This window comes from Camelus bactrianus, chromosome 6 (assembly GCF_048773025.1).
Source record: "Camelus bactrianus isolate YW-2024 breed Bactrian camel chromosome 6, ASM4877302v1, whole genome shotgun sequence".
In the NCBI taxonomy this organism is placed as follows: domain Eukaryota; kingdom Metazoa; phylum Chordata; class Mammalia; order Artiodactyla; family Camelidae; genus Camelus; species Camelus bactrianus.
In genome coordinates, this window is record NC_133544.1 from 64,940,338 (window position 1) to 64,968,092 (window position 27,755).

The window sequence follows — 27,755 nt, forward strand, 5'->3', positions numbered from 1 at the left end:
AGGACCCAACCCTCCATTCTCGGGCTGTTTATTGGTGCGCCAGATTCATGACTCATTCTGCCACCCTGACCTGAGATCCTAAAGCTGTGCAAGAGGAAACAAAATCAGTGGGGGCAGGCTGGCATGGACCCTGGGAGAGAAGCAGACAAATGGATAGGAATGTAAGGCGCAATTGCCGGCTCAGCGTCCCTGGCAGTTAAGAGACCAGGCCCTCGAAGGGGCCTTGATGAGTCGCCGTGACGACAGGGGCGGGGTCGGCGCGGAGCGCTCCCCAGGGAAGTTCCTTGGTGTCCGTCCCAGTACGCGCTGCTACTAGCAGTCGGGCTCGTCCTCCTCTGCGATCTGCCTCCCAAAGCGGACTGGTGAGGGCTCCACGACTCCAGTGGTAGCTAGGAGGCCTGCAGGCGTTTTCTCCCGGGCTCGGGCATGCCGGCGGTGCTGGGTTTTGAGGGCAGCGCTAACAAGATTGGCGTGGGAGTGGTGCGGGATGGCAAGGTGCTGGCGAACCCGCGGCGGACTTACGTCACGCCTCCGGGCACAGGTACGTGAGTAAGGAGTTTTATTTTTGCGGCGCGCTTCTCCGCACAGCATCACCTTATGTCTTCGTAAAAGTTAGTGAACCAGGGCGTGGAGCGCAATGTCACCTTAGAGAGTTTCGATCCGACTCTTTGACAGTATTAACGTCACAAGGCTGTTGGATAGAAGAGTCACAGCCACTTGGACCAGGATCTTCTAAGTTCATTCAGCCTTTAGTGAGTGCCTTTCATGTGCTAACCGTCAGCTGGCTGCTGGATACAAAAGTAAAAGTTCTGAGCCTGCTGTGGAGGGGGACATGTAAAGAGAACTTTACAGTACAGTATGGAAAATAGTATAATGTAGATGCAACCAAAATATTCTAGAATGAGGAGTGTAAAGACTCCCAGCTTAGGTGCTGGACAGGACTAGCTGGCTTTGTGATATTCAGAATTTGTTTTTGGACTTATGTTTCTTATTTTTTTTTTTTAATTGAAGTATAGTCAGTTAAAAACTACAACAGTTACAATGTTGTGTCAGTTTCTGCTGTACAGCATAATAGTTGTCATACATACACATACATATATTCGTTTTCATATTCTTTTTCATTATAGGTTATTACAAGATGTTGAATATGGTTCCTTGTGCTATACAGTACAAACTTGTTGTTTATCTATTTTTGTTCCTTATTCTTAAAAATGGGAAGGATAATACCTGTGTCACTGAGTCTTGGGAATTAAAGTACCAGACACATTATGACTTTTCATAAATGTTATTTGTAAGTAATTATGTTGTATCTTGCCTACCGTCCACCCAAACACCTGCATATATAGGGTAGGGCACCTGAAACCTTATGGACCTGAAAAGCCTCCCTAAACAGGTGATATTGTGACAGGTCACTCATTAGAAGTGTATGTGTATGTTTAACACTCTTCTGGCACCAAAAATACAAAGATAAATAAAATATCAAAGCCAATGCTTTGAGACGCTCGTGGTTAAAATGGGGAATCTATAGTTGTTGCATGTTAACATATAGTGTGTTAAGAACAGTGATGTGATCACACATAGGGTTTGTGGGGTCACAGAAGATCACCAAAAAGTATGAGGTTGGTATCGCTTGAATTGAGTCCCGAAGGCTGCCTAGGAATTGGGTATGAAGTAGGGCATTACCTTTTCAGCCTAGCTGAAGAGGCTGGAAAGACTATATCTGAAAAAGAAGACAGGATGCATGAGGAAAGTGGAAGAGACTCTTCCTACCCTACTAAAACGTCTATTTTTGACTTCTACTTATCTTTCTATAGAAAACCCTATGATCTCTGACTTGTGTCCATCTCCTAGGATTCCTTCCAGGTGATACTGCCAGGCACCACCGAGCGGTTATCCTGGACCTGCTGCAAGAGGCACTAATGGAAGCTGGATTAACCTCCCAGGATATTGACTGCATTGCATACACCAAAGGTATGGCTGGGAGAGAGCTTGACAGTGGGAGAATATACCTGGAGCCTGACTAGGTCAAAATAGCCTGCAGCTCCCTCTGCTACCACCACGACTCCCATCCCACTTCTCACATCCCCTGCTTCCCCCAGCTCTGTTTTTCCCAATCTCTATAGGATTCTGACTCCTACTTCTGTCCCCCTAGGTCCTGGCATGGGTGCTCCACTGGTTTCTGTGGCTGTGGTGGCCCGTACTGTGGCCCAGTTGTGGAATAAGCCATTGCTGGGTGTTAACCATTGTATAGGCCACATTGAGATGGGCCGTCTCATCACTGGAGCCACCAGCCCAACTGTGCTGTATGTCAGTGGAGGAAATACACAGGTATTTAGAGCACTTCGCCATTCCTTCTCTTTTCATTGTTCCCTTAGGGACTTGGGGGTATTTTTAATGACTGAAACAAAACAGAGTTAAAACCACAGGTTCTGGAAGAAACTTCTGTTCTTGCTGATCTTCTGTCTCTCCTCAAATTTGACCTTGGTTGCCTGTACAGAGCGTTTAAGAGCAAGGTCTCTGAAGACATCCTTGCTAACAACAGTTTTGTCCAAAGGCATATGCACAAAGTACCTTGTGGGCATGAAGTGATGATAGTTATAAACTTTCACAAAAGACTTGATCTTTGACCTCATGCCGATTTTCTTCTTCCCTGTAGTAGCTGTCACTTTGCAGGGATAGTGATCAATACCAGCCACCAGAGCATGGCCTATAGGGTCGGTCTAAGATGCAGTCATCAGTGCTCTTCATGGTGACTGGCCAGGAGCAACACTGCCTTCCCAGGTTTCCTGAACTTGCCCGTTTCCATAGCAACCACTCAGGTGGCTCCATCATCTCTTCTTAATTTCTAAGGAACTATTCCAGCCACTTTCATGTTCTGTCTGAGTGGCAGAAACTGCAAGAACAAAGCTGGACTCATCTGAACCTAAAATGTGATATGCTAGAAAACCCACAACAGAGTTGGTAACATTGCATTTTTGGGCAGGATGATTAGAATATTAGATGACTTTTATATATGTGCTTATAAAGATGAGGAATTTCCAGTTTAGAGAGGGAAAGAATGGTAATGATTGAAGTATTCAAAAGACATTTTCATTTTTATTATTTTGGAGCTTTTTTTTTTTCTGTGAACCTTAGCAATTAAAACTACGGGGCACTATTCTGTTTGTTTCTTTACAATAACTTCCTGTTTTGTTTTAGTTACTGGTGGCAAATATGCAGAAGTTTTTACTCTAAAAGTGTGAAAATACAAATCATTTTTAAAATAAGAACCATGAGTGGTAGAAGATATTTTAAATTTATAGGTGAAGCCAGAGTTGTTTGGGATACCTTACAAGATCTTTTAAGGCTGGGATTAAGAACTCCAGCCTGCCTTTCCCACATCACAGCTGGCAAAATTTTTGTGAGAAATAGTCACTGTCCTCAGCTTATGAAAGTACATAAGTTATATTCTAAAACTTCACTTTGTGAAATAGTTATTAAAGATGAAACAGGTATTCCCATGAAAATGATGTGGGAACTTTAACCAGCGGAGGGCAAGTAACTGGTTGAGGCCTGAAGGATGTCATACGAGACTAGGGCCTTGGGGTGTGGAAAGTAGCAGTGGAAGCCTGCGAGAATTAATGGAGGTGAACGGTGATGGAGTTTTCTCTTCTTTTCCTCTTCCCTTTTGAAGCCTGCTTAAGTGTTATTAAAAAAAAAATGATTAGGTAGGGAGGAGTGGATAACAGAAATAGAAAGGCAGACTTTTTTCTTCCCAGCCTTTTGACAGTTGCATAAGATTTGCATCAGAGCAGAAGAAAATCCCCAGCTGCACCAGATGGGGAGAGGGAAGCACTCCCTGTCGCAAGCATGGGGCGTATTTGTCAGTGGGTGATAAATACTCTTTGTGCTAGAAATCGGTCACGTATGAAGAATAGACCTAAGTTGGTTGCCAGTACTGAGTTGGATAGGCCATTAGTCTACCCAATATGGAATTTCTGAGTTTTTTAAACTCTACCTCTTGTTTCCAAATACCAAATACCACCATCCTGGTAGTTCTGGAAGAACTCTGGTTCCCTGCCTCTGAGAAGGAAAGCCTGTTCGCTAGTCCACACTGTCTAGGCTGCTTTTAAAGGATATATCAGGAACCTCCAAGCTAGAAAAATGTATCCCAGATGACAATTTGCTTCTGCCCTGACTTAGACTACTTTCTGTAGATGAGGAATCTGCTCTGGGAATTCTTGGTATATATAGTCTTCTCAGATAAGAGGTATAAAAAGTACCCATTGAGGGTTTGGAAACGTACTTTTTCTCCATTGCCTATTGGAAGCGCTAGTGGCCATGTTGATGTTCTGCTGTGTTCTTCCCCAAAGCCAAATGCTCCTCTTTACAGACTTGAGGTTTCATGGACATCCTCATCACCCTTAGGTGATTGCGTATTCAGAACGTCGTTACCGCATCTTTGGGGAAACCATCGATATCGCTGTGGGTAATTGTCTGGATCGATTTGCTCGAGTGCTGAAGGTAAGCCATTGGGGCTACGGGGAACATAAGATGTGAATGAATTTCTGGGAAGCCATGGAAAAGGAGCGAGAAGGTAGTAAATTAGCATTCTGTGCTTCCTGGCTATCTAACTTCATCCTCTTTTGCCTTCTGCTAGATTTCCAATGACCCAAGTCCAGGCTACAACATTGAACAGATGGCAAAGCGGTAAGGGGACATAAGGTGGAAGGAGGCTGACTGGTGGGGCGCCATATGCATTAATGAGGTTTGGGAGGGCTTTGGAGGGTGAGCAGCCAGCTGACTACGGGCTTAGTGCGTCATATACTCACTCCCACATAGAGGCAAGAAGCTAGTTGAGCTGCCATACACGGTAAAGGGGATGGACGTCTCATTCTCGGGGATCTTGTCTTTCATTGAGGTGAGTGTGGGAGATGGGAGGAGATGGCCATTTCCGTACTTTTTAATGAAGCCTAAGTGTCTTGCTCACCATTGTGTTTCCTGCATGTAGCACTGTGCTGGCCCATTTTAGATGCTGAATAAATACATTCAGCAAGTATTTATTGAACGTCTCTGTGTGCCAGGTACTGTTTAAGGCAACAGTGATACAAGATGGAAAAAACAAAAATCCCTGCCTACTTGGAGCTTGCATTCTCATTGGGGGCAGACATACAGAAACTGGAAAAAGAAGAAGGAAAAAAGAAGGGGGGGAAATAATAAAGTAAAAAAAAAAGGGTCATATGGTGACAAGTCCTATGGAGAAGAATTAACCAGGGTAGAGGGGTGCCAAGGCAGGCAGTCATAATTATTGAATCCTGAAGGAACGCTGCTAGTTTTATAGCTCAGTGCCTGCAAAGGGCAAGATGTCATAGGGCGTGTGCTGGGAAGTTGAGTTGTGGTGAAATGCAGTGATCTTCCAAGTGCACTGATTTTTTGCTCTCATGTCACCCCCAGAACCACTACTCATTATTTTATCTGTTTTCCCCTTTAACTATAGGATGTAGCCCAGCGGATGCTGGCCACAGGCGAGTGTACTCCTGAGGATCTCTGTTTCTCCCTGCAGGTAGTGGGGTAAAAAAAGCGGGTCGGAAGGTTGGAGCTGGAGGAGCATTTGCGTGGTAGACAGAACCAAGCTGGGATCGCCTCTGACGTTTTCGCCTTGTCTGCCCCACAGGAAACTGTGTTTGCGATGCTGGTAGAGATCACAGAGCGAGCCATGGCACACTGCGGCTCCCACGAGGCCCTCATTGTGGGAGGTGTAGGGTGTATGTATCATTGAACTGGGCTCCTCTTCCCTGATTTGGGCCACGTGCATCTTCCTCCTAATACTCGAAATCTCTCAGACTTTGGGGAAATTACTAGTTTTATTTCTTGTCCTATGCTTCCCAATACCTGCCTCCTGCAACCCCTACTTTCTAAGGCAGTGCACATGAGGTGTACAGCTAGACTGGAGAAATGGCTAAAACTAAGCTAACCCTACCCCTCCCTCTTCGTAGGTAACATGCGGTTACAGGAAATGATGGAGACAATGTGCCAGGAACGCGGAGCCCGGCTTTTTGCCACAGATGAGAGGTAAAGGCCCTTTCCCGTTCTTAACTTCTCCCCTCCCCCCCCAACTGCTGTGATTTTCTACCCTTAGATCACAAACTTCATATCTCTTTTCCTTCCCAGATTCTGCATTGACAACGGAGCCATGATAGCCCAGGCTGGCTGGGAGATGTTTCGGGCTGGACACCGGACCCCTCTCAGTGAATCTGGGGTCACACAGAGGTGAGTACCCCCTGGGAGGAGGTGGGTAGGATTCTGTGGGAGGTAGGCAAAAGTCATCAGCAGGGAGGAGGATCCAGAGGGCTGAGGGCAGAGAAGGATGGAAGGTCCTAAGGCATAACCGTCCACCAAGTTTTTCCTGTTTTTTCACAGGTATCGGACAGATGAAGTAGAAGTGACCTGGAGGGACTAACAAGGTTAACAGGATCGGAGTAGGCAGAGCCCTACGTGGAGCCCATGGGGCCCTGGGCCTTAATCTTTGTGCTGACACAAGCGTCCTGACAAGGCTGTGGATTCCCCTCTCCCATCATTTGAACCTCAAGACGACTCAACAATAAAACATTTTTTTTGGTTTTGTATGTTGGTAATCAGCTCATGTTCAGGAGTGATACACAGCTGGCACTGGATAAATCGTTGCTGACGGGGTGATGGGTAAGGAGGCAGGGGCCGGAGCAGCCTGTTGGCTGACTGCAGGTGGCTGCTCTGGAGCTGAGATGGAGGGGATAGCTTAGATGTTCTAACCTCCCCTTAACAGTGCTGTTATCATTAATACTAATTTTAGCATCAGATCTTGTGCCAATTGCTTTATATTCGTCTCATTTAAATTCTTTGAAGTATGAGTACTCAGGATCTCCCTGAAAATAGACTAAAGCCAAGTGTAATTTCATACTAACTGTTAACTCAAAGGTAAAACTGTCTCCCCTCCATATACTGAGTCCTACATACACTTCCCTTGGCAGATTTGGGGGGCCCCAAGTACACATCTCTCCCCACCACAGCCACCAGCACTAATCTTGTCATGTCCTTTGTCTTGTTTATGTCAGTCACCACCAGAAGTCCCGAACTATCAAGTCACTGCTCATCTTTCAAAGTCTAGTAACCATTACTCTCTACTCCCTTTTTTGTCCCCAGCTACCTCCGTCTTTTAACTCCTGAAATTCTTTTTGTGATCTCTGAAGTTAATAGCTAGTCATTAGCAAAACTTCCCTATATCCTCAGCCTCCTCTCTGAATGTTCCATTTCCACAGTCCTGCTCCAAGCCCTGGTTCCTCCCGAGGCCTCTGCTCCTCCCACCAGCTCTGGTGCGGGTGTTTTCTCTCACACCCATTGTATCACTGAGCTGGAGCCAGTGCAGTTCTCCCCATTTTTCCTCCTACTATTTCTAGATTACTCTCTGTCATCCCTAACATACCTCAACTTTGAAAGACAAGTCAATAACTCATAAATCTTGGTGATTTAAATATCCAGGTAGATTATCTTCCTGACACTCTGGTCTCAGTTCTTTGCTCCTTTCTCCCCACTTCAGCTACTCATTCCCCTGCTTATATTCTAGACCTACAGCTGCTCCAGATCTCAATCTCAAACATCCCACTCCCACTATTCCTATTTTTCCAGTTCATTCCACATGTCTTTATTTCCCTCCTCCACCTGAATCCCAGTCATGAGGACTTCGCTGCAGACACCTCATCTCCCTCCCTTGCCTCTTGGTTTTGGTCATGCTCAGCCCTTCGCCCACTTCACGTCTAGACCCGTGCAGCTGAAAGGGCCGGGAAAAACAGGCTGACTTGCCTTACTTTAAATTCATCACTGTGAAACTTAAGTAGGTCCTTTATGCTACTAGCAACATCCCTACTTCTGTCACTTGGCCTCTTTTCTGATCACTGTTTTATTCCTTCTGATCCCTCAAATCTCCAGCATCTCCTCTCATCCTCACTTTTACTTTGGTAGAAAATGGAAACAAATCAGAAAGGTTCACAGGCTCCTACCACTACGTCTATATCCAACATTGATCCCCGTACACTCTGTTTTCCCTCCTGTTACTGCATAACAGTGGTTCTCAACTGGGACTGATTTTGCTCCCAGAGGACATTTGGTTGTCACACCTGGGAGGTGGTGCTACTGGGTAGAGGCCAGGGATGCTGCAAAATATCCTACAATGCACAGAACAGCCTCCCACAACAGAATTACCTGGGTTTAAATGTCACTGGTGTCAAGGTTGAGAAACGCTGCTCTAAACAGGGCTCTCCAAATCCTGGTGTAGCCGGTCCCATCCTCCAGCTTTCAAGGACATCTCTCAACAGCTCTCCCTCCTTTTCTGTAGAGTTAGTATTCCCCTTTCTCTCTTGGGGAGCCCTCTCAGCACACAAACATGCTACCATTTTCCTCATCTTACAAATACATAAACCTCTCTTGGCCCCATTCCTTCTAATTTTCCTGCTCTATTTTTAAAATATTATTTTTTAGGGTGGTAGTGGTAGAGTGTGTGCTTGTCATGCACAAGGTCCCAGGTTCAATCCCCAGTACCTCCTTTAAAAATAAATGAATAAACCTAATTACCTCCTCTTCCAAAAAATAAACAAATTATTTAAAAATAAATAAATAAATAAATAAATGGTCTGAATAAAGAGACAAGCTGGAAGAAATTTTAAAAAATAAATATTTTGTATTGTTGAGTTACAGTGTTATACTAGTTTCAGGTGTACAACATAATGATTCAGTGTCTGTAGGTCATCTTCCATTTAAAGTTATGATTAAATACTCGCTGTATTCCCTGTGCTGTATAATATATCCTTACAGTTTATTTTTTCTGCTCTATTTTATAGCAAAATACCTTAAAAGAGTCGTTTCCACTTCCTCTCCACCAATTCTCTATTCCTTATTACTTTTTTTTTTATTGTTTTTGGGGAGAGGTAATTAGGCTTCTTTATTTTAGTGGAGGTACTGGGGATTGAACCCAGGACCTTGTGCAGGCTAAGCACATACTCTACCACTGAGCTACACCCTCCCACCTTCCACCAATTCCCTATTAACTCCATGGCACCAACACTGTTCTTACCACCATCACCAGGATTTTGCACAAACCTAAATCTAATGGCATCTTCTGCTTCATCTTGCATAAGTTATCAGCAGCATTTGACACCCCATCTTTGAAATACTGTCTTTACTTGGCTTTAGGACGCATTCTCTGGTTTGCCTCCCAGCTTACCAACTGCTCTTCCTGTTTCCTTTGCTAGTTTCTCCTCATCTCCATAACTCTAAACTCTTAAGTTCAGTCCTTGGGCTGCTTTTCTGCTTATACACACCTGCTGTGATTTCATCCAGTCTTACACATTAAAACCATGTCAGTGTGGGTGACTCTCCATTTCTAGCTCCAATCTGGACTTCTGTCCTGCATATCTAGCTGCCCATTGGCATCTCGACTAGGGTGCTTAATAGGCGTCTCAAATTTAACATACACAAAATTGAACTTATGTTCTCCCCAGCTTCCTGCTGCAGTCTTTCCTGTTTCAGTGAATGACAGCTCCATCCTAGCTGTTCATGTCAGAGCGCCGTGATATTATCTTTGATACCTCTTTTTCACCTCCTCCGATCACACTGACTTTACCTTCCGAATATATCCAGAATTCCATTTCTCACTTCCACTGCTGCCACCCTTGCCCAAGACAGACTTGTCTATCTCAGGATTATTGCAGTAACTGGGCTGTTCCCACAACTGCCCGCTTATAGTCAGCTCTCAACACGCCAGCTGGAGTGAATAGTGTTAACATAGAGGCCAGATTATGTCACTCTTCTCAAATCCCTCTGTGCTTTTCTACATTAGTGAAAACCAGAGGCGTTTAAAGGCCCTAGACATGACCTGGCAGGAGATGCTGTCCAGGGGCCTGACATCTCTCATTGCCTTCATTCGTGGAAGTCAGCAGGACACACTGACCCTATACTGTTAGTTTAAGAGACTCAGGAGAGACGGAGCTAGGAGGAAGAATCCACAACTCAGGTCTCAAGAAGCCATGATTTTAGTCTCTTGGCTCCACCAACTTTGGATAGCACAAAAATCCACCAGGACTGGACACTGGTTAGGGGGGTCAGTTAGCACCAGGCACTGTGACTTATGAATAAGGCAGTGATAATGTTCAGAGCAGTGATCAGCTCAAGGTGTCACTCCCATCGCCTCCTCTCTGTTCTTCCCATCCCACATTCCCAGGGATCTCACCACTCTACTTCCGTGTTTTCATCCTGTTCAGACCCCTAAGCTCCCTCAACTCTTCCCTCTGTGCTCCCCACTCCCTCCTGCCTCTTTAGAGGAGTAGGGGGCTATCATTCTCCTTCTTCCCTAGGACCCTCCCCCAGTGATTGCCATGTTTTCTTATAGTGGCTGTGCCAGAATAAACTGTACTCAGTCATGGCTTTTTTGGGAAAGACTATGGCGAGAACCATGAACCTCTGTGAGGCTACCTGTTCACCTTCCTCATTGCTGTAGGCTCCTCATTATTGGTGAGTTCTCCTCCACCCCCCACACCAGGCTTCATTAATCACCTTTCCCCTCATGCTCTCCACTGCCCAACCTCAGGCTTTTAGGGCCTGACCCTAAAGACTCTTTCCTAGCTCTCTAGTCCTGAAAGTGGATGAAAACACCTGCTAACTTGGTGGGGGTGGTGTGTGAGGAAGGTGGAGTGGGGAGTTGGAACTTTCATCTCTCCCAGAGCTGATCTGAACACCATTGCCCCCATCATCTCCAACTTTTCCCTCTGCTCCTATGCCCTCGTCAACTTGGGCTATTTCCAGGTCTCCCTTAGCCGATTGTCTGGTTAGTATGAGCAGGTTTGGGAGAAGGCCCGGGGATAGGAGGACCTGGGAGAGTTGGGACAGCATCCTTAGGGGGCAGGGGTGGGTGGTGCTGAGGCTTGGACAGGGATGGGCTGCATTTGCTCTCCTCTGTAGGCTGGTGCCCTTCCTTCCACTGACACAGTCCCTGGCTCTCCCTCCCGGGCTCTCTGCTCTGCCTGCTCATCATGTTCCTCCTCACCTGGTGGGCAGCACTCATCGCTATATTGCTCATCCTTCTGCTGCTGCCCCATACATCCTTCAGGAAACCTGGTGAGTGAGTGGGCAAGTAGGTGAGGGAGTGAGATACAGCAAGAGGCTGACCCCCATACAAAAAAACTGGTGGTCTCTGGATTGGATCTTGCCTGCAAATGAGTTTTGTTCGTATTGCACAGCACCTGTAATTTTCAAAATTAACTGCCAACATTTAACATGCATCTGGTAGTCCAGGGCCTCCATCCCACATTACACACTCGGCTAAAGCCAAGGAGCTGCTGTCCCATGGGACTGGGCAGGCACTCTCCAGTCTGCCACAGTTCCCACCTGGTCCACTTTATTCTTGATTGACCAATTTTTGCAGGTTTTTGAGTTTTCAATCTCTTCTCTACGCATAAGAGGAAACCAGCTTCCTAAAATCTGGGAGGGGCAGCAGAGGAAAAGGAAGGGAACAGAATTCCAGTAGGGCAGAGAGAGTAGGGTGCCCTGAGGAGGCGGAGCTGTCTAGCAGGACAGATGCCACAGGAACCAGGCTGTGCTGTGAGATAGAGAAGCCTCTCTAATACCCTTGGTTTCTCTCTAAAATGCCCAGTGGGTGGGGAAGAGCTGTAGGATGGGATTCTCTCCCCATGAAGCAGTGTATGTCCTAAATCTCATTTCCAAGCCCCTGTGTGATTTGAGATGTTTCAGAAAATAGGACTGACAGAAAATAGGTGTGCAGAGTGGGAGCTGCCTAGGGCCAAAGTGCCAGTATGGCTGGCATTTCAGCAGCTGTCAAGACCAAAGGTCCTGCCTCTATGGGCTTTCTAACTGATACCCATGAGTGAACCAGAGGGGAAGATTAGAGATAAATCTTACCTGGCCCATTGCCCAGCATAAAGTACGTGCTCAAAAATCAGCAATGACTTAAGTGGATTCATGTAGGTGGGGTGATACCTTTGAAGATGGGATAAAATTTAATATGCCTTGCAACTTCTGGGAAAGCTAGGTGAAGAGATGAGTGAATGCATTGCTTCCGGAAAGCACTGATTTCTGCCTCTGCCTGCCCTTCTCCTCAAGCCATGAGCATGGTCTCCCATGACGTCTGATGAGATCGTCAGTGCCACTCTGTCCTCTGCCCTTTCCTGCTTTGTTTCAGCCCCCCATATATTCCAGGTTAGTTGGTACCTTACCAAGCAGCTTGGGGGAGAAAGGAGAGAATGTTATCTAGACAGGGCCATGCCAAGAGTGTACTTTTTTGGTTGGGGAGGGTATAGCTCATTGGTAAGGTATGTGCTTAGCATGCACAAGGTCCTGGGTTCAATCTCTAGTAACTTCCTTAAAAATAAATGAATAAATAAACCTAATTACCACCCCCACCTCAATTCCCTCCTCTGCTTGCCTGCCTTGGACTCCCACTCCATGCCTGCTAGCTCCATGCCCAGAAGGACAGTCGCGGTCACCACGCCCACTACTCGAAACTCACTTTCAGGACCCATGTTCAATAGCTGCACCCCATGCTCTGGAAGGGCAGCACACAGAGACAGAGGGTCACAGAGAATTTGCTGGCTGATATGATGCCTCTGTGTGATTCTTAAAATGACTCACCCAGACTGGAGTCTCAAAAGTGCAGGCTGGGTGGTCAGCTGACTTGAGAAAAGGGCACACCAAGAGAGGGGATAGGCATTACCTGGAACAGGTCCAAAAGGGTCTCCACAAAGCCCAACACATGCACAGCCATGGCTACTGCATTGACGAAAGCAAAGATGATTCCAATAGAACTGCCAGGTTCCAGTTCTGTGTGAGATAAGAAGTAGGTGCCACCTTAAAGGAGGGAAAAGAGAAGTCAGTCTGTGGTCTTAGCAATGCCCACAGGGCAGGAGCCCCTGAGAGATCAGGGGATTGCAACAGACTCACCAGTCTTGACCTTGCCATTGGTAGAGATGCCTGAGATAGAAAGGTTGGAGACAGTAGTGACTGCAGCCAAGAACAGGATAAAGAGGCATGTGAACCCTAGAGTGCGTGGGAATGGGGCTCCTTTAATTCACTCAGGCCATGCCCCAAAGCCGTTCCTACTGCCCAGCAGAAACCTAAGCTCGTACCTATGCCTGCCTGAGCAGTGATCCAAGCCAGCCGCAGATAGAGGATGACACCCCATATGTCCAGCATGCAATGGATCTGGGGGAGCAGGATAGAGAGGGAGGAGCCAAAGTCACCCTCAGCCGTCTCCTCTCGCCCTCAGAGGTACCCTTGAGACTCTTCTTGGGAGTGAAGTTCTCTTTCCCTGCTTTGATCCCCAACCTTTGGGAACCCTGAGCGCCAATCCATTACCATGACTCCCATGACACAGCCAAAGCATACTGGGACCTTGCCAGTCCTGGCCCCCAAGTCATCTGGATCATCTTCTTGGGGGTGTGGTTCTGCTTGGGTCTCCTCAGCATAGGTGGAAGCCACACTGTCCCCTGGCTGAGACAGCACAGATGCAGCTGAGATGCCAAGACCCCTCCCCAGCCAGCATGTCAGCAACAAGAAGGACAACTGATAGACCTGGAGGGGCTATGGGGGGAGGTCACTGCCAGGGCTTTTAATGGAGGGTGGATGATGGCCCAGAAGAGCAGGTTTCATCCAACCTTCGGAGGTACACTGTGGGGCATGGGTCACACCATGGCAGAGCCGAGCAGAGCCTCCAGAGACATGTGGTTGAGGTGGAGCTGTCCCAGGACTATGGAATTGGCAAAGAACTCAGAGCAGGGTCCATTGTCCTTGTCCTTGTAGGATGGGGGAGGGCAGAGGCCAATCTGGGGTTTGTCTCTGCTGGATAGAAGTTTCTCCTCTTCCTGGTGGGAGCCCAAGGTGTTGACTGTCTTGTCTCACCCCAGTGAGGCTGTAAGAGGATCTGAAATGCCTTAATTCAGGGAGAGGGTGCAGAAGCTGGTCACTGTTGCCCATTTAGCCAGTCAGGACAACCACAGGCTGCTTCTCTGTCAACCCATTTGTGGGAGTACAGCCTGAGGGCTGGGGATGCTACACTGGGTACCTGCAAGCTGAGAGCAGGGACAGCGCTGAAAGCTGGAGGGGATGCTCTGCTGAGAAATCCACCCTTCCCAGCCCTCCCCCATGAGAACACCACCCCACACACATGAGTGTAAGGAAAAATCCAGCTTTGCTCCTGGGTTGTCACCTTGTAAGGCAATCTATTCAGCCTGGACCAGCCTTTTTACAGGCCAGGAAATCCACCCCCAGCAACCCTTGGCCTGGGAGAAGGGAGGGAAGGGGCATCACTTCCCTGTTCTCTAATTTCCTTTCCCATGATAATACCTGGAACTGCAGGGAAGCATGATTGTCCAGATGTAGGAGGGTCTAAGGATGAGAAAGGCCGCTCTCCCAGGCAGAGGGAGTGGCTGTTGGTACCCTGCTTCAAACAGTGAGAATGCTTGCACACTGCTCTGCCATCCAGTCCAGGACTCTTGTTCCCACAGCAGCAGGGATCATGCCATGTTCCACTATCTGATCCTCATCCCAGCAACCAATGGGATTAGACCCCTCCAGATTCTTAAGACTCAGGCTTGGGTTTGCTTTCTCACCATTGACTCCACCTTGGGACAGGGAGGAAACCACTCTCTGGGTTGGGTCACTTATGGCCCTTAGCCCTGACTCCTGCCCCCTTCTACCCCACCCCTCTGCTTTCAGCGGACCAGAGGGGATATGTTTGAATTTTAGTATTGGTCTCTCCAGAGTGCCAGCTTTATTGTAGGCAGAAAAATCAATAGTCAAAAGCCAGGATTGACCCAAAGCACACACTTCACTCTTTCTTCCCGCTTTTCCACGGGACTCTCACAATCCAGGCTCTCTTCATCCACCCTCTCCAGCCTAGTCCAGTGAACGCAGACTATCTGGCCTGGCTCACTCCACCAGATTCGCATTCTCCTTGGCTTTTGAATTTGCCTCACTCAGCACCAGGACATGACCTACAAGTGGAAGGGGGAGGAGGTCATCTCGGGACGAGGCCAGGGGATTGGGTGTCGCAGTTTGGGCACCCAGAGCCCAGCCCCTAACCCGCCAGCGCTGGCTATAATTAGCCGATGCCGGCCCTGACGCCCGATGCGGGGGCGATTACCTCAGCCACGCTGTCTGAAGTAGAGCAGGCTCAAGTAAGAGGGCAAGTGGATCGCTGGTGTCTTGGGAGGGTGACCACGGGGATGGGGACAAGAAGGACGGGGTACAGTCCCGGGTACTGAGTCTTCACACACACACTTCTTGCGTGCCTTGCTGCACCTCGTCAACCTCTTAGTTGTGCGGTGGAGCCTGGACGCTCGGGAGCCTTGGGATGGGGGAGGGGACTGAAGTAGGATGAGGAACTAACACGTCGCCCGTCCAGAGGCAAGGCTTCCTCTGACCTCTCTGGGTCCAGTTCTTACTCCCTCTTCTCTCTCCTCCAGCGAACCTGGGCCAAGAGCTTCTCGGATTCAACAGATCGTCGTCGGTCAGACCCAGAGCAAGCCTCTCTTCCGGTCCAGAAGGACAGCCTTGACCTCACTTTGCCAGCCCGGAGAACCCCTTCCTGGCCCCCGTCCCCGGACGAGGATCCCAATTTGCCCCTCTTTCCTCTGGAAGAGCCTGGCACCAGGCCAATGGTCCCAGGGAGCCTTCCCTCTCCAGCTTTGTCCCTAGAGGAAGAAGAGAAGGAGGAAGAGGATGAGGACGGAGAAGACACAGCAGAGCCCGAGGAACTGCGCAGCGAGGAGCATCCCAGCCAGTTTTTCGCGGAGGCACAGCGGCTGCGGGAGCAGAGATTGTTGCTGGATGAAGAGGTGTCAGTAGGGGGGCGAGTATACGGGGTGCATCGGGTTATCTTGGCCTCAGTCAGTAGCCTCTTCAGAGATAGGCTGCTGAACGGCAGAGGTCAGCAACCCACCTTCTGCCTGGAAGTAACGCCCGGGGCCTGGGAGGCCGTGCTGACCTTTGCCTATGAGGGAGTGCTGGGACCCGCCCCGCGGGGGGATGTGCTGGTCGCGGCTGAAGCCCTGGGAGCGCCCCGGGTAAAGGCCGCAGCCCAGTGGGGACGCGAGGGAGCAGGAAGCGCCCGGGAAGATGCAAAGCACCCCAGCCAGACAGAGGAGCTGAGAGAGAACTTGCGCAGCATCGAGCTCCTGTACCAAGAAGGCATCGGATGTGACCTGGAGCTGGAGGCAGGCGGCTGCCGGCTGCAGGGTGAGAGCCTGTGGGGCATTGCGTTAAAGCAGGTGCATATGCTACCCGGAATGGTGTGTGCAAGCAGCAGATGGTTCGATCCCTACCATAGTGATTTTGATCCTTGCTGCAGTCAGAATTTCCCTCGGGTGGCCTTTGGTGCCTCTCCAGACCCACTGAGAATGGGCATGCGCAGTTGAGTTGTTTTCCTAGGCGCGCTGATAGATTTACGCTGAGTCTTTTCCTGTGCCCAGTAACAAGAAATTTCCAGCCAACTGGCTGGAGCTGAGGGTATAGTCCATGCCAGTAGAACAAGCAGGAGGTGACTGACTCAAGCAGAGATTAACCTAAGGCCCTTCTTGGCATCTTCTATTTAGGGAACAGGAAAAGCCAGAAGAACAAGGTGGAAAAATTTAGTGTGTCCTTTCCCCTCAGTGTGTTTGACACCATGGTAAATGTAGATTCTACAGCAGATGAACAAGGTCTGATACCGTTTTGCTACCAGGTCATGACACTTTGAAGTTAACTCTGCTCATCACCAGGAAAGCAAAAGAGGGTTGAATAACTTCAGTATTATTCAGATTCTACTAACACTTAGTGAGGTACTGGGTACCAGGGATTTTTACACATGCCATCTCTTTTCATTCTCATTGAAAACTAATGAGGCAGATACTGTTGTCCCTAGGTGCAGATAAAGAATATTAAACTCAGAGATGTTAACTGGTGATAACCAGGATACAAGCCCACATCCACTAGCCCAGTCTGCTTTCACCAGGCCATGCATTGCCTTCTATGCAGCCAAATCCATGACACATAGGACTTGGCAAATGGAGTCAGAGTGCAGACACATGAAAGTTTAAAATCAAAAGGGGTTAGTTTAGATATGATCCAGTTCAGATCTTACACTTTATTGATAAAGAAGTCAGACTTTAAGATATGTCCAAAGTCGCATGGCTACTGCTTAGTAAGAGGAATTACTGGGACCCAAAGTGCTTCTGGGACTCCCAGAAGGAAAAGCATCCTATTTTAGTCAGCTTGGGCTGCTATAACAAAAATACCATACACTGGGTGGTTTAACAACAGAAATTGACTTCTCATAGTTCTGGAGGCTGAAAGTCCAGGATCAGGATGCCAGCATGGTCATGTTTTGGTTAGGGTCCTCTTTCTGATTTGTAGATGACCCCCTCACTGGATCCTCTCATGTGAAGAGAGAGAAATCATCTCTCTTGTCTCTTCTTATAACAGATTGCTAAAGTGTTGGTTATCATTTCCGATTGCACTAGATGGAGGGGGAATTTCAAATTTCGTAGTCATAAAATTCTCCCTAGGGCTTGGAACTTAAACACACTTATATCACTGCTTATACTTCCTTAAGAAATATTCCAACATAATGGTGGGAACGTGTCTCTAGCAAATAATGAGTAAGAAGGGGCATGAAATACAAGCGGTTGTGAGTCCTTTGACAGTTGGCTCTGAGTGTGGTTCTGGTGTAGACCACAGTTTGGCCTGTGGTCTTGGGTGGTTGGCCCAAAGTTGGGGTCGGGAGGTTGGGAGAGTGCCTAGTAGTTTGCAACACTCTAGATCCCTCTCTGCTTCTCCCTCTTGCAGTGCACCGAGCGGCCCTCGCCTGTGGCAGTGAGTTCTTTGGGGCCATGCTCCTGAGTGGGATGAGGGAATCCCAGGGCACAGAGGTGTCTCTGCACACCATCTCTGCCCAGGACCTGCGACTCCTCGTGTCTTATGCCTACTCCGGGGTTGTGCGGGCAAGGTGGTCAGGACTGCTGAGAGCCGCCCAGGCTGCTCTGCAGTACCAGAGCTCTTCCTGCCTGGCCCTGTGCCAGAGAGCCTTGGCACGAGGCCTCAGCCCTGCTCGTTGCCTGACCCTGATCCCCATGGCTGAAGCCCCTGGGTTTGAGAGGCTCTGGAGCAAAGCGCACCACTACCTCCTCACCCACCTGCCCGCTGTGGCTTCGTGTTCCACTTTCCCTTCTTTACCGGCTGCCTGCCTGGCTGAGCTCCTGGACAGCGATGAGCTACATTTGCAGGAGGAGTTCGAGGCCTTTGTGGCTGCACGGTGTTGGCTAGCTGCCAACCCTGAGATCCAGGAGTCAGATGCCAAGGCCCTGCTTCGATGTATCCGCTTTGGCCGCATGTCTACCAGGGAGCTACGGAGGGTACGGGCGGCCGGATTGCCTCCACCCCTGTCCCCGGACTTGCTCTATCAGCTGATGGTGGAGGCTGAGGTTCCAGGACAAGAGAGACGGAGGGAACCTGACCAGGCCCTGGTAGTGATTGGCGGGGATGGGCTCAGATCAGACATGGCCGTGAGACAGCCGTCCCGAGGAGTGTGGTGGGCCCGGGCCTTTCGCTGCGGCACAGGACTGGTTCGCACTGTGGATTGGGGACGGCTGCCTGCCCTGCCTGCCCCAGGGCGCTTCCGGCATGGGGCTGTCAGCCTAGCAGGAAGTGAACTCTACGTGTGTGGGGGACAGGATTTCTACACTAACTCTAACACCCTGGCTTCGACTCTCAGGTACGGGCCCCTGAGGATGGCAGGTCCCAAGGTGGGCAGCCGAGGGAGGTTGGTGGCCCAGCCAACTGCAGGCTCCCAGGGTCACTATTCCCATCTCTTGACCCCCTGCGTCCAGGTGGGACCCCAGTCAAGAGGATTGGGAGGAGGTGGCACCTTTGTGCCAGGCTCGGAGCCTTTTCCCCTTGGTGGAACTGGATGGACTGCTTTATGCCCTGGGCGGACAAGACAATGGTGTTGCCCTCAACTCTGTGGAGACTTACAACCCCGAGGTCAATGTCTGGAGGTGAGCAGGGAAAGGGGCGTTTCAGGCATCAGGGAGAAGCTAGGGGACTGGGAAGAGGAGAGCTGAAGATGACTGTTGCCTGACGCGTGCCCTGTTCTCCCTCAGGCCAGCACCTGCACTGCCAGCACCATGCTTTGCCCACGCAGCAGCTGTTTTGGAGGGCCGGTTGTACGTGAGCGGTGGCTGCAGCGGGACTGGCCAATACCTGGCTTCGTTGCTGCACTATGACCCCAAACTTGAGAAGCCGGGGACATTTCTGAGCCCTATGGGGGTACCTCGGGCTGGCCACGTCATGGCTGCTCTGGGTGAGCGGTTGTATGTAGCGGGTGGGCTAGGTGAGACTGGGGACCTGCTGAGCGTGGAGGCCTATGAACCAAGGACTGATGGCTGGACTCACTTGACGCCCCTGCCTTCCCCCCACGTGGGGGCTGCAGGTGCTGTGGTGCAGGGGGAGCTACTGGTGCTGGGGGGCTACAGCCACCGTACTTATGCCCCCTCCCACCTTATCCATGCCTACTGTCCTGGCCTGGGCCGATGGCTCTGCCTGGGAACTCTGCCGAGGCCCCGGGCTGAGATGCCTGCCTGCATCCTGACGCTGCCCGCTGTGCAGCACATAGCTTTGCTTCCCATGCGGCACCAAACTAAACCTGCTGGGTGAAGTGGGAGCATCGGTGGATGCGGGGAGGAAGGGATAAGAAACATCATGGAAGAAGGACAGAGATGATGCAGAGAAAGAGAAGGCCTTACTCATGATAGTATTTTATTCTAGCACAGTGCTTTACAACTCATAAACCGCTTTTGTATATATGATCTTCACTGAGGAAAAGGTTCCAGAATTCCTGGAGAAAGAGTGTTGGGGGAGGGGAGGCAGCTGAATACCTAGATAAGGAGAGGAGACCCAGGGGCAAGTCTACAAGGTTTAGGGACCCTGGCACGATTTTTGCTGGGCAAAGTGCACTCTTCTGGGAAAACAGTGAAGAAGCATCAGTAGCCAAGGTGTAGGGGCCATGAGAGGACAGTTGGGATAATGATTCTGACCAATGGAAGAAGGAGAAGAACGTGGAAAGGACATCTGTGGAAGAGTCGAGGGGTGTGGGGGAAGGACTGTAATTGTTGCTTATCTTTACTCTCCAATCCCTGAGATACCCAAACACTCATGACAATGTTCTTTCTCAGGTAACCTGTAGACCCAGTCTAGCATTCCCTCAGCCAGACACCACAGGCTGCCCCTAAAAGCCTCTTGGTTTCCAATCTGAGGGGAAGTTCCGTCTGGATCGGGCACAGCGCAGGGGCCCGAGATGCAGGACGATGAGGTGGGAGCGCCGCCCACGGGGAAGATGAGGAGGGCAAAGAGGGAGGCGCCCGTGGTGGGAAAAGGATGAAACAAGATTTGAGGGCATGTGGTAGATGAAGTTAGGAGACTGACTGGCTTCTTTCCTTCCCTTTGGGGTGAATCGAAGGAGCAGGAGGGAAACAGTACAGCTGCAGTGTGAGGTCTTAAGTTATGAGAGGAAGTGGCAGAGAGAAGAGTCAGAGGCAGAGAAGCCCCACAAAAGTGGTTCTCCCCTCTCTCGCTTTCCTCCAGAGTTTGGGAATCCATTTCCCTTTTTCTCGGCCAGGGAAAGTTGAGTCAGATGCTTCCTCTCTCTCTTCCTTCACCCTGCTTTTCCTTCCCTTTTTTCCCTCTCTTTTTTCTCCTCTCCTTTCTCCCTCACAGTTATTAATTATCTACTATGTGCCAGGTACTATGTGAGGTACTAAAGATCCAAAGGTCAGGGAGCTCCTGATCAGCACACAAACTTGTAAACAAATACAAGTTTTCTAGTGGACTTAGAGGGATGGACACTTGCCTCGTAGCTCTCACGAGAGCCGCTTTCTCTTATACCTCATAGTTAGAGACAGGAGAGCTCAGAGGATGGAGAAGGGAACTCTACCCAGCGGTGGCTTCTGTTAGCGAAGGCATCATCAGATGGATATAGTTTGAACTGGATCTTGAAGGCTGCCCAGAAACTCACCAGGCAGAAAAGGAGGAAGGCACTCCAGTCAGAGGAAAGAAGCAAGTTGGGTGGGTAGTGCCCTGTGTCTCCAGAGCAAAGGGGAAGTCAGTATTCCAGGGGTTCTTCAGAGAGTTCTTCTGCCATTTGCCAGCCTAATCTTTTCTCTGGAAGCTTCCTGAAGACAATGGCTTTCACTTAACAATTGTAAGTTCCCTCCCTCCACAACTTCCCTAAACCTTTCCTGTCTGGTATTTCCACTTCTGACCCCTGAGCAGCTTAGGGCAAAGAAGGGCCAGTTCTTTCCCTTTTCTATCACCATTGTTTATTAAGGTTTTCATGCTGCTAAAGGTGAGAGGAGGGAGGCCCCTTGCATCTTTCTCCATCTTGGTCTGGAGGGGCTTGACTTTTATTTTTTTTGAGATTTTCATTATTTTAATAAGATTGTTTTTTCTATATCTCTGTTTAGGAACATAGTTGAAAATGAGGAGGGGTAAGTAGGATATATGAGAGAACAGAGAAGAAAGATTAAAGAAGACAGGGAAGAAGGAAATTGGAAGCACTGAGTAACTATGAGGATTGAGTCTTTAGGGTGAACTTCTGTGAACCTGTTCTTTGTGATTTGTATGCAAAGATAGGCTTAAATAAAGGTTTTGCCATGATTGAATCATTCTTGTCTGAGTTGCTGTATTATAAAAAGCATTCAAGCTGTCCTGCACCGGCTGTTGGTGTGACCACCGTTCCATTGTTGAGCGGCCTTTGTGGCGTTCAAGCCCGCGATGTGCCCCCAGTCAGGGCTTTGGGGTGCCAGTGGAGGCTGGCACAGAATGCAATGACAACGGCTTCAGAGAGGCAGAATACGCTGCCATCAACTCCATGTTGGGCCAGATCAACTCCTGTCTGGACCAGCTAGAGGAGAAGAATGAGCACCTCCATGCCTGCCTCTAGAAGCTGCTTGAATCCAACCTGAAGACTCGCCTTGAGTTCCGTCAGCAGTTCCAGGAGGTCCCCAGCAGTGTGAGCAGCCCCTGGGCTCTGGGAGCCCCTAGCCAGACCCCAACCTGGCCTCCCTGAGCCAGGCTCTGGCCTGAGCACCACCTGGCTTAGACATCTTCTCAAGGGCTCACCCACAGATTTCCTGCTGAATCTGCCTGCCTAGGCCACCCTTCTGGTACTTCCCTTGACATGCCTAGGCCAGCCCCCACCGCCTGGTATCCCCTCCTGGGGCCAGGTTTGGGCCTGTGGTCCACACACCACACCTTACCTGCCTGCCCAATTCCTGGGCACTCCCCACTCTGCCCATGCCTTGAGTGTCTACATTAAACAGGCCTCCAACGCAAAAACAAAAACAAAAAACCTCCAAAATCCCCTGTAATTTGGTTACTGTCTCCACCACACTACGATACCACCCCCTCTCATTGTTACCATGACCTACTTCTCATCAAATCAAATGATCTAAGGCCATCCTCATTCTCCTTCATCTTTCTGCAGGAATTGGCTGACTTGAAAACTGGCTCTGACCCTAAAAATTTCTCCTTCCCCAGCTACAGAGGCAGCACACTCTCCTAGGTCTACTCTTATTTCTCCAACTCAGAGAGGTGGCAGAAAGTCAAATCACAGTGTCCAAGAGGGTGTGGTGTCATCCCAGGTGGAGCTGACAGCCAAGGGTCCGAAAGTATGCAGATGAGGGGAGTTAGTGGCAGAAGTCTCTAGCTTTCATTATTTTGTTTTTAAATTGAGGTTGGAGTGAGAGGAGAGGAAAAGGACGCTGGCCAGTGGCCCACTCTTCAGTGAGAGAGGGGCCTGAGATAGGCCAGGTAACAAGTTGGGTCCCTGGCCAAGTGCACTGAGATCCAGGGTAGTATTTCGACCCCAGGAGGGAAGTGGAGTGAGAACCAGGAATTGGGGCAGAACCCACTCCTACAGAGCGGGCAATCCAGGGATTACGCTGCAGTTTGGTGGGTGTGTAGAGGTGCAGGACTCTTAGCTTTGACAAATCAGATAATGAGCCAAGATGTTTCAGATACTCCCCTACTAGCTGCCCCCACACTTTTCCTTCAACCTCCTTCGTGGGTGAGGGTGGAATTTCTACTATCACGCTCATCTTTCCAAGGTTGAGTCAGGCACTGGAGAGGACTGAGGGTGCAGATTACTGGTCAGTGCCAGTAAGCATGTTGGACTATATGAGTCTCCTATGCCTAATTCTGGGTTGTTCATGTCCTTCTTTTACTCTGCTTCATGCTCCTCTTCAGAAAGCTCGTCTCTCCCCTATCCTGAGCCTTCAGGACTCACCTGGGATCTAGTCTGACTGTTTTTTTTTTAGCAGCTCTTACTTCCACTTGGATGTCCCACTATCATTAGTTCACACTCATCATGCTTTTTGGCACTATCATTTTCCCTTTTTTCCTAGACACAGAGATATGTCATCATCTTGAGCTTGTTCTCGCCTTATCTTTTTCTTCACTTGACTCATCATGGAATTCTGATCTACTGAAATAGAAACCTAACTGGTCTCTTCTCCCAAAACTTTCTCTAGTCAAATGCATTATATATATTATGCCCTGAGCATCTGGAAAGCTGACCAGAAAAGGTTAAAGATTAAAAAATACATATGGGAGGGTAAAAATCACATGAAAATCCTACTAGCTGCAAAACCAAGCACCATTATTTATCCAGACCGACAGTCCAGGATATAGAAGCAGCAATGATGTCCAGCCAAAAGAGCGAAAAACTGAATGGAAAGATTGTTTAATTGAGCCATGAAATGAAGAGATTTTGGAGATTATGTAATTCAAACTCTTCCTTACGCAGTATAGGAAGCCAAGGCAGACTAGATAATGAAGAGGAAGGCTTTTCAATGACAGGAGTCTTCCAGCGGCATATCTATACATTAGAACCAAGAGACTGTCTGGACAAACATCACAGGTTAGGTCTGCAGGCAGGACAGTCATGATTACCCTTTCAGGGCCACAGACTACATTCCAAATCCTGGCTAACTCTTGGGCTCAAGGGATCATAGCTGGAGAAGTGTGAACTTATTACACCTTCTGCTAACACAAATATAAAAAGATACATACATATGTATATATATTCATGAATACATGTATATGTCATTTGCGGCAAGATTTTTTTTATATGAAAGATAGATGTTTATGGTATTATTATTATGGCCGATGATTCAAGCTATAGCAACTGTATTTCTGATTAGAATAATGAAAAAAACTATAGCTTGAGAATGTATTGAATTAGAAAAGGGACTAGAACACGTCTTACAATCAGATGATCTCTTAGTAGTGCCTCTTGTGAGTGCCTGGGGGGAAGAGTTCCACACTGAATTTCTTGTAACCCGCCTGCTGATTGGCTTCTGCACCTTTCAGATGGTCCAGAAGGGCTCCTCTGAGATGCCAAATGCCGCTGAAAAGGTGCTTGTCCATACCTCACTGCTTGTGTGATTCTTTGAAGCTGGCAGTGGTTAAACTGAGCAGAAACACAAGCTGTGAATCTAAAGGTAATTATTCACAAAGGAGAAAAAAATCCGGTGAAACCAACAGCCTTGATAATCGTCAGGCCTTCACTCCTCTCTCAGCTTCTTATCAGAGACCTGTCCTTCCCAGTTCAAAGTCTATTCTCTCCAGGAAGTTGCTCAAGGTCCCTCCCCCGCAGAATCCTGTGGTTTGTTCCTTAGCAGAATATAGCACTTCTCATGATCCGTCTTGTATTTTTGTGACTTTGGCATGCATCTGTCTCCTTCATGAGGCCATGAAGCCTTGAGAAGAAGGTATGTTTTATGCATTTTCAATACTATCCTTTGTACTACATAGATGCTTAATAGAAGATAATTGACTCAGAGTTGGGGTGGACAGGAAGGGTGGAATAAAACTGATTAGAAAAGGTGAGCAATTTTAATAGGTGGGAGGACCCTTACTAAAGGGGCTTCTAAAGGGCTGATGGGAAGGCACTCCACCCCAGAAAGGCATCAGCCTGGACACTACGCTCATCAGTGGGGAAATTGCAGTTTAATGCCACTGATCAACAATTAGGGGTGTAGGCTGTACATGGAAGAGTGAGTTATCCTCTAAGAACTTGGAAATAAGCTCTATGAAAGTTAACCTGGTGGGGAACAGAGTGCTTCCTCAGCTCTGGTAGAGATATTCAATTGGCAAAACTCCCTAATTTAATCAACAATAGTAATCTGAAGAAAGACTGCTTCAACTCAAGGGATTGGCTAGATTAGAAAAGCAGGACTCAGAGGAAAAAATATTGCAAGGTGCATTTAGTATTGTACACTGGAAAGAAAAGCTAAATTTAGACTTTGTAAACATCCTGAAAGTTGAGAGATTTCTTCCGTTGCAAGGCAGAGATAAGTTAGCCAGCTCCCTTAAAACCCAGCTGAAATATCCTTTAGCGATCTATTACTGTCTGGGGGAATCATTCTAGACCAATGGTTTTCAAAATGTGGTTCCCAGATCAAAGATCAGAATCACTATTACCTGAGAGTTTGCTAGAAATGCAAATTCTCAGGGCCTATCTTAGACCTACCGAATCAGAAATTTTCAAGGGGGTGGAGGGTTGACAACAAATCTGTTTTAATAAGGGGTTTTTAACCTTTAGCAGGTATCAAAATTGCCTGGAGAGCTTAAAAAATACAGACTGCTGGGCATGGCCTCCAGTGTTTGGAAATGCAGACTCCAGGCCCCACTCCATTCGTCTAGATCAGTGCTTCTCAAAGTTTAACGTGAGTGGGAATAATCTGGGAATCTTGTAAAATTATAGCTTCTGATTCGGTAGGTCTGAGGTGGGGCCTAAGAGCCTGCATTTCTAACAAGGGGATGCTGATGCCAGTTCACAGCCCGTACTTTGATTAGCAAGACCCTGGGACAGAGATTCGCAAACTTGTCTGCACAGTAGTATCATCTGCGCAGCTTCAGAAACTTCCGATGCCTGGGCCCTACTCTGAAGATTGTAATTAAATCGGTCTGGGGTGTGGCCTGGGTTTTGGAATTCTAAAAGATCTCCAATGGTTCCAATGTGCAAGCGTTGCTGGCCTTGGATTTCCTTGCTGTTGCAGGTAACCAGAAAGTAAACTCTAGGTCCTCTTGGTCAATCAAGAAGCAGTGGTCACTTGTTGCTATCCTTCCTGCATCACCATTCTCCTTAGATCCGATGATTCAGCGTTGATTGGATTAGGATGGTAATGCTTGACATGCTGTTTTTTCACTGGTTGGGCAGGTATGGAGTAGGAAGGCCTAACGTTGGCACAATTATCTAAGGTATATTCCAAAGGGAGGGGGCCTTACAGATTTAGGCCTTCAGAAGGGAAGTCCTGTGTGGACCCCCCTCTCTTCTCACCTTCTTCTCCTCAGTATGCCCCTGCTCTAGTCTCCTTGCACAGCCTCTTCTTTCAGGTTTCCTAGGTCTTGTGTTCCCTCTTTAAATTCCTCCCCTTCCCCTATAGACAGACCTCCAATGGGAGGTACTGCCACTTAAGGGGTGGTTCAGAAATTTGCGGAGGCTTTTCTTCTCTTCTGGCTCTCACAACAATTAGAGTTATCCTTAGACATTTAATGGGCAGGACTCAGATTGCTAGACGTTCAGCAGCTGTGCAGGGCACTCCCACACGAGGGACATTACTGCACGTCCGATAACTTTGAATGACTTGCCACTCATATGAATAGTTGAAAATCCGTTGTAATTAGGCTCTAACTTTATTTTTAAGTATAAATGCAAGGCAATGTATGCATACACTAAATTTGCTAGGAACGCCACCATGAATATCATGGAATGATTATACCTTGTTTTGTTCCAAAATTTGCCAAAAATTATTTTGGAAAATCATGCAGGTCTGTTCCTGGTATTTGAATCACCATCGTAACATCCCCATATCATGCTGCATTTGCAGCTGTTATATTCAAAGTGATTTATAGTGAGAAGGATGCATCGGAGTACCTCATTGTGTCTTCCTGCCTGCCCAAATATTTACATATATAAATATATAGTATTTCATAATAAATCACCTTCCTTCTACAATTCCTTTATATCTCTTTAGACATCTTATGAATTTTTAAATTGTGTGTCTAGCTAAAATACATTATTTATAAGTTGTAGTTCAGGATCACAAAGGGGACATAAAATATTTCTTACGAAAAGAGTGTTGGGACTGATGGGGTAGGTGGTAAGGGAGGCATCTAAGGAAGTTAGGTGGGATCTGGCTCAAAAATCTGAGAAGACAGGATACTACTCCTAATTCTGAGCTGAAGCTCAGTTATTACCCACCCTTAAAAAAGGGATATTTTCCAGAAGACAGATAATTTGTCTTACAGGAGGTAAGCATGTTTCTCCTACCACTTTCTGTTTGGCCCTGTTCTTTATAAAATTGCACTAGCATTACCATCCTAAAGATCATTTTTCTCTTTCCTGAACCTGGTCCCACCTTCCAGGAAACGGTTCTGCATTAGCCATTTAGGATGGCTCCAAGTAAATTCTTTGTAATCCAGAGATCTCTCCCAGATGGACACAGCCATGCTCTAATGCTTTACTCTGCCTTAATTATTTAGTGTCCCCTCCTAGTTGCGGGCCATTACTTTAGACTTTCCGTCTCATTTTATTTCTATTTTCACCAAGTAACTTTCGGATAAATTAAGAGCCCTATCATATTTGATAGCAGGACAAAAGGTGTCCAGATCGGCAGCGAACATGCCAAAATCTTTTTCAA

At 48.0% G+C, this 27,755-nt stretch overlaps 3 protein-coding genes and 1 long non-coding RNA gene across 5 annotated transcripts in view; 3 read left to right on the forward strand and 1 right to left on the reverse strand.

Annotated features, from left to right (window-relative positions):
* Positions 1 to 10: 10 nt before the first annotated feature.
* On the forward strand, positions 11 to 6,605 carry OSGEP (O-sialoglycoprotein endopeptidase). The gene is made up of 11 exons (XM_010949692.3): positions 11 to 541; positions 1,852 to 1,971; positions 2,153 to 2,328; positions 4,408 to 4,503; positions 4,640 to 4,689; positions 4,822 to 4,900; positions 5,477 to 5,542; positions 5,654 to 5,744; positions 5,976 to 6,051; positions 6,151 to 6,249; positions 6,400 to 6,605. The coding sequence occupies exons 1-11, from the start codon at positions 427 to 429 to the stop codon at positions 6,437 to 6,439; spliced, it is 1,008 nt and encodes a 335-aa protein (XP_010947994.1). The 5' UTR covers positions 11 to 426; the 3' UTR covers positions 6,440 to 6,605.
* On the reverse strand, positions 3,077 to 16,478 carry LOC123615223 (uncharacterized). Its single transcript, XR_012507601.1, has 4 exons — positions 16,341 to 16,478; positions 15,161 to 15,710; positions 12,734 to 12,867; positions 3,077 to 4,517 (listed from the first exon to the last, which is right to left on the reverse strand). It is a non-coding gene; the product is annotated as an uncharacterized LOC123615223 (long non-coding RNA).
* On the forward strand, positions 15,083 to 21,710 carry KLHL33 (kelch like family member 33). Of its 2 annotated transcripts, XM_074365854.1 has the most exons (6): positions 15,083 to 15,194; positions 15,483 to 16,254; positions 17,842 to 18,766; positions 18,882 to 19,049; positions 19,155 to 19,354; positions 20,226 to 21,710. In XM_074365854.1, exons 1-6 carry the CDS (start codon positions 15,126 to 15,128, stop codon positions 20,234 to 20,236), a joined length of 2,145 nt encoding a protein of 714 aa, XP_074221955.1. In that variant the 5' UTR covers positions 15,083 to 15,125; the 3' UTR covers positions 20,237 to 21,710. The 2 variants fall into 2 exon arrangements, with proteins under 2 accessions (XP_074221955.1, XP_010947995.2); XM_010949693.3 differs by having other exon boundaries at positions 19,155 to 21,710.
* Positions 21,711 to 24,667: 2,957 nt separating this feature from the next.
* The window catches only part of TEP1 (telomerase associated protein 1), a 39,388-nt gene continuing 36,300 nt past the window's right edge, over positions 24,668 to 27,755 (forward strand). The window contains exon 1 of the mRNA XM_010949694.3: positions 24,668 to 24,821. The gene's annotated coding sequence lies outside the window, so the exon portion shown is untranslated. The remainder of the gene's footprint in view (positions 24,822 to 27,755) is intronic.

Bases quoted from the DNA above. Each gene is read 5' to 3' on its own strand.
- OSGEP (XM_010949692.3), top strand. From the start codon at position 427: ATGCCGGCGGTGCTGGGTTTTGAGGGCAGCGCTAACAAGATTGGCGTG. The intron at 1,972-2,152 runs GTATGGCTGGGA...CTGTCCCCCTAG, and splicing joins CTGCATTGCATACACCAAAG to GTCCTGGCATGGGTGCTCCA. The intron at 4,901-5,476 runs GTGAGTGTGGGA...CTTTAACTATAG, and splicing joins GGATCTTGTCTTTCATTGAG to GATGTAGCCCAGCGGATGCT.
- KLHL33 (XM_010949693.3), top strand. From the start codon at position 15,126: ATGCCGGCCCTGACGCCCGATGCGGGGGCGATTACCTCAGCCACGCTG. The intron at 15,195-15,482 runs GTAAGAGGGCAA...TCTCTCCTCCAG, and splicing joins CTGAAGTAGAGCAGGCTCAA to CGAACCTGGGCCAAGAGCTT. The intron at 18,767-18,881 runs GTACGGGCCCCT...CCCTGCGTCCAG, and splicing joins ACCCTGGCTTCGACTCTCAG to GTGGGACCCCAGTCAAGAGG.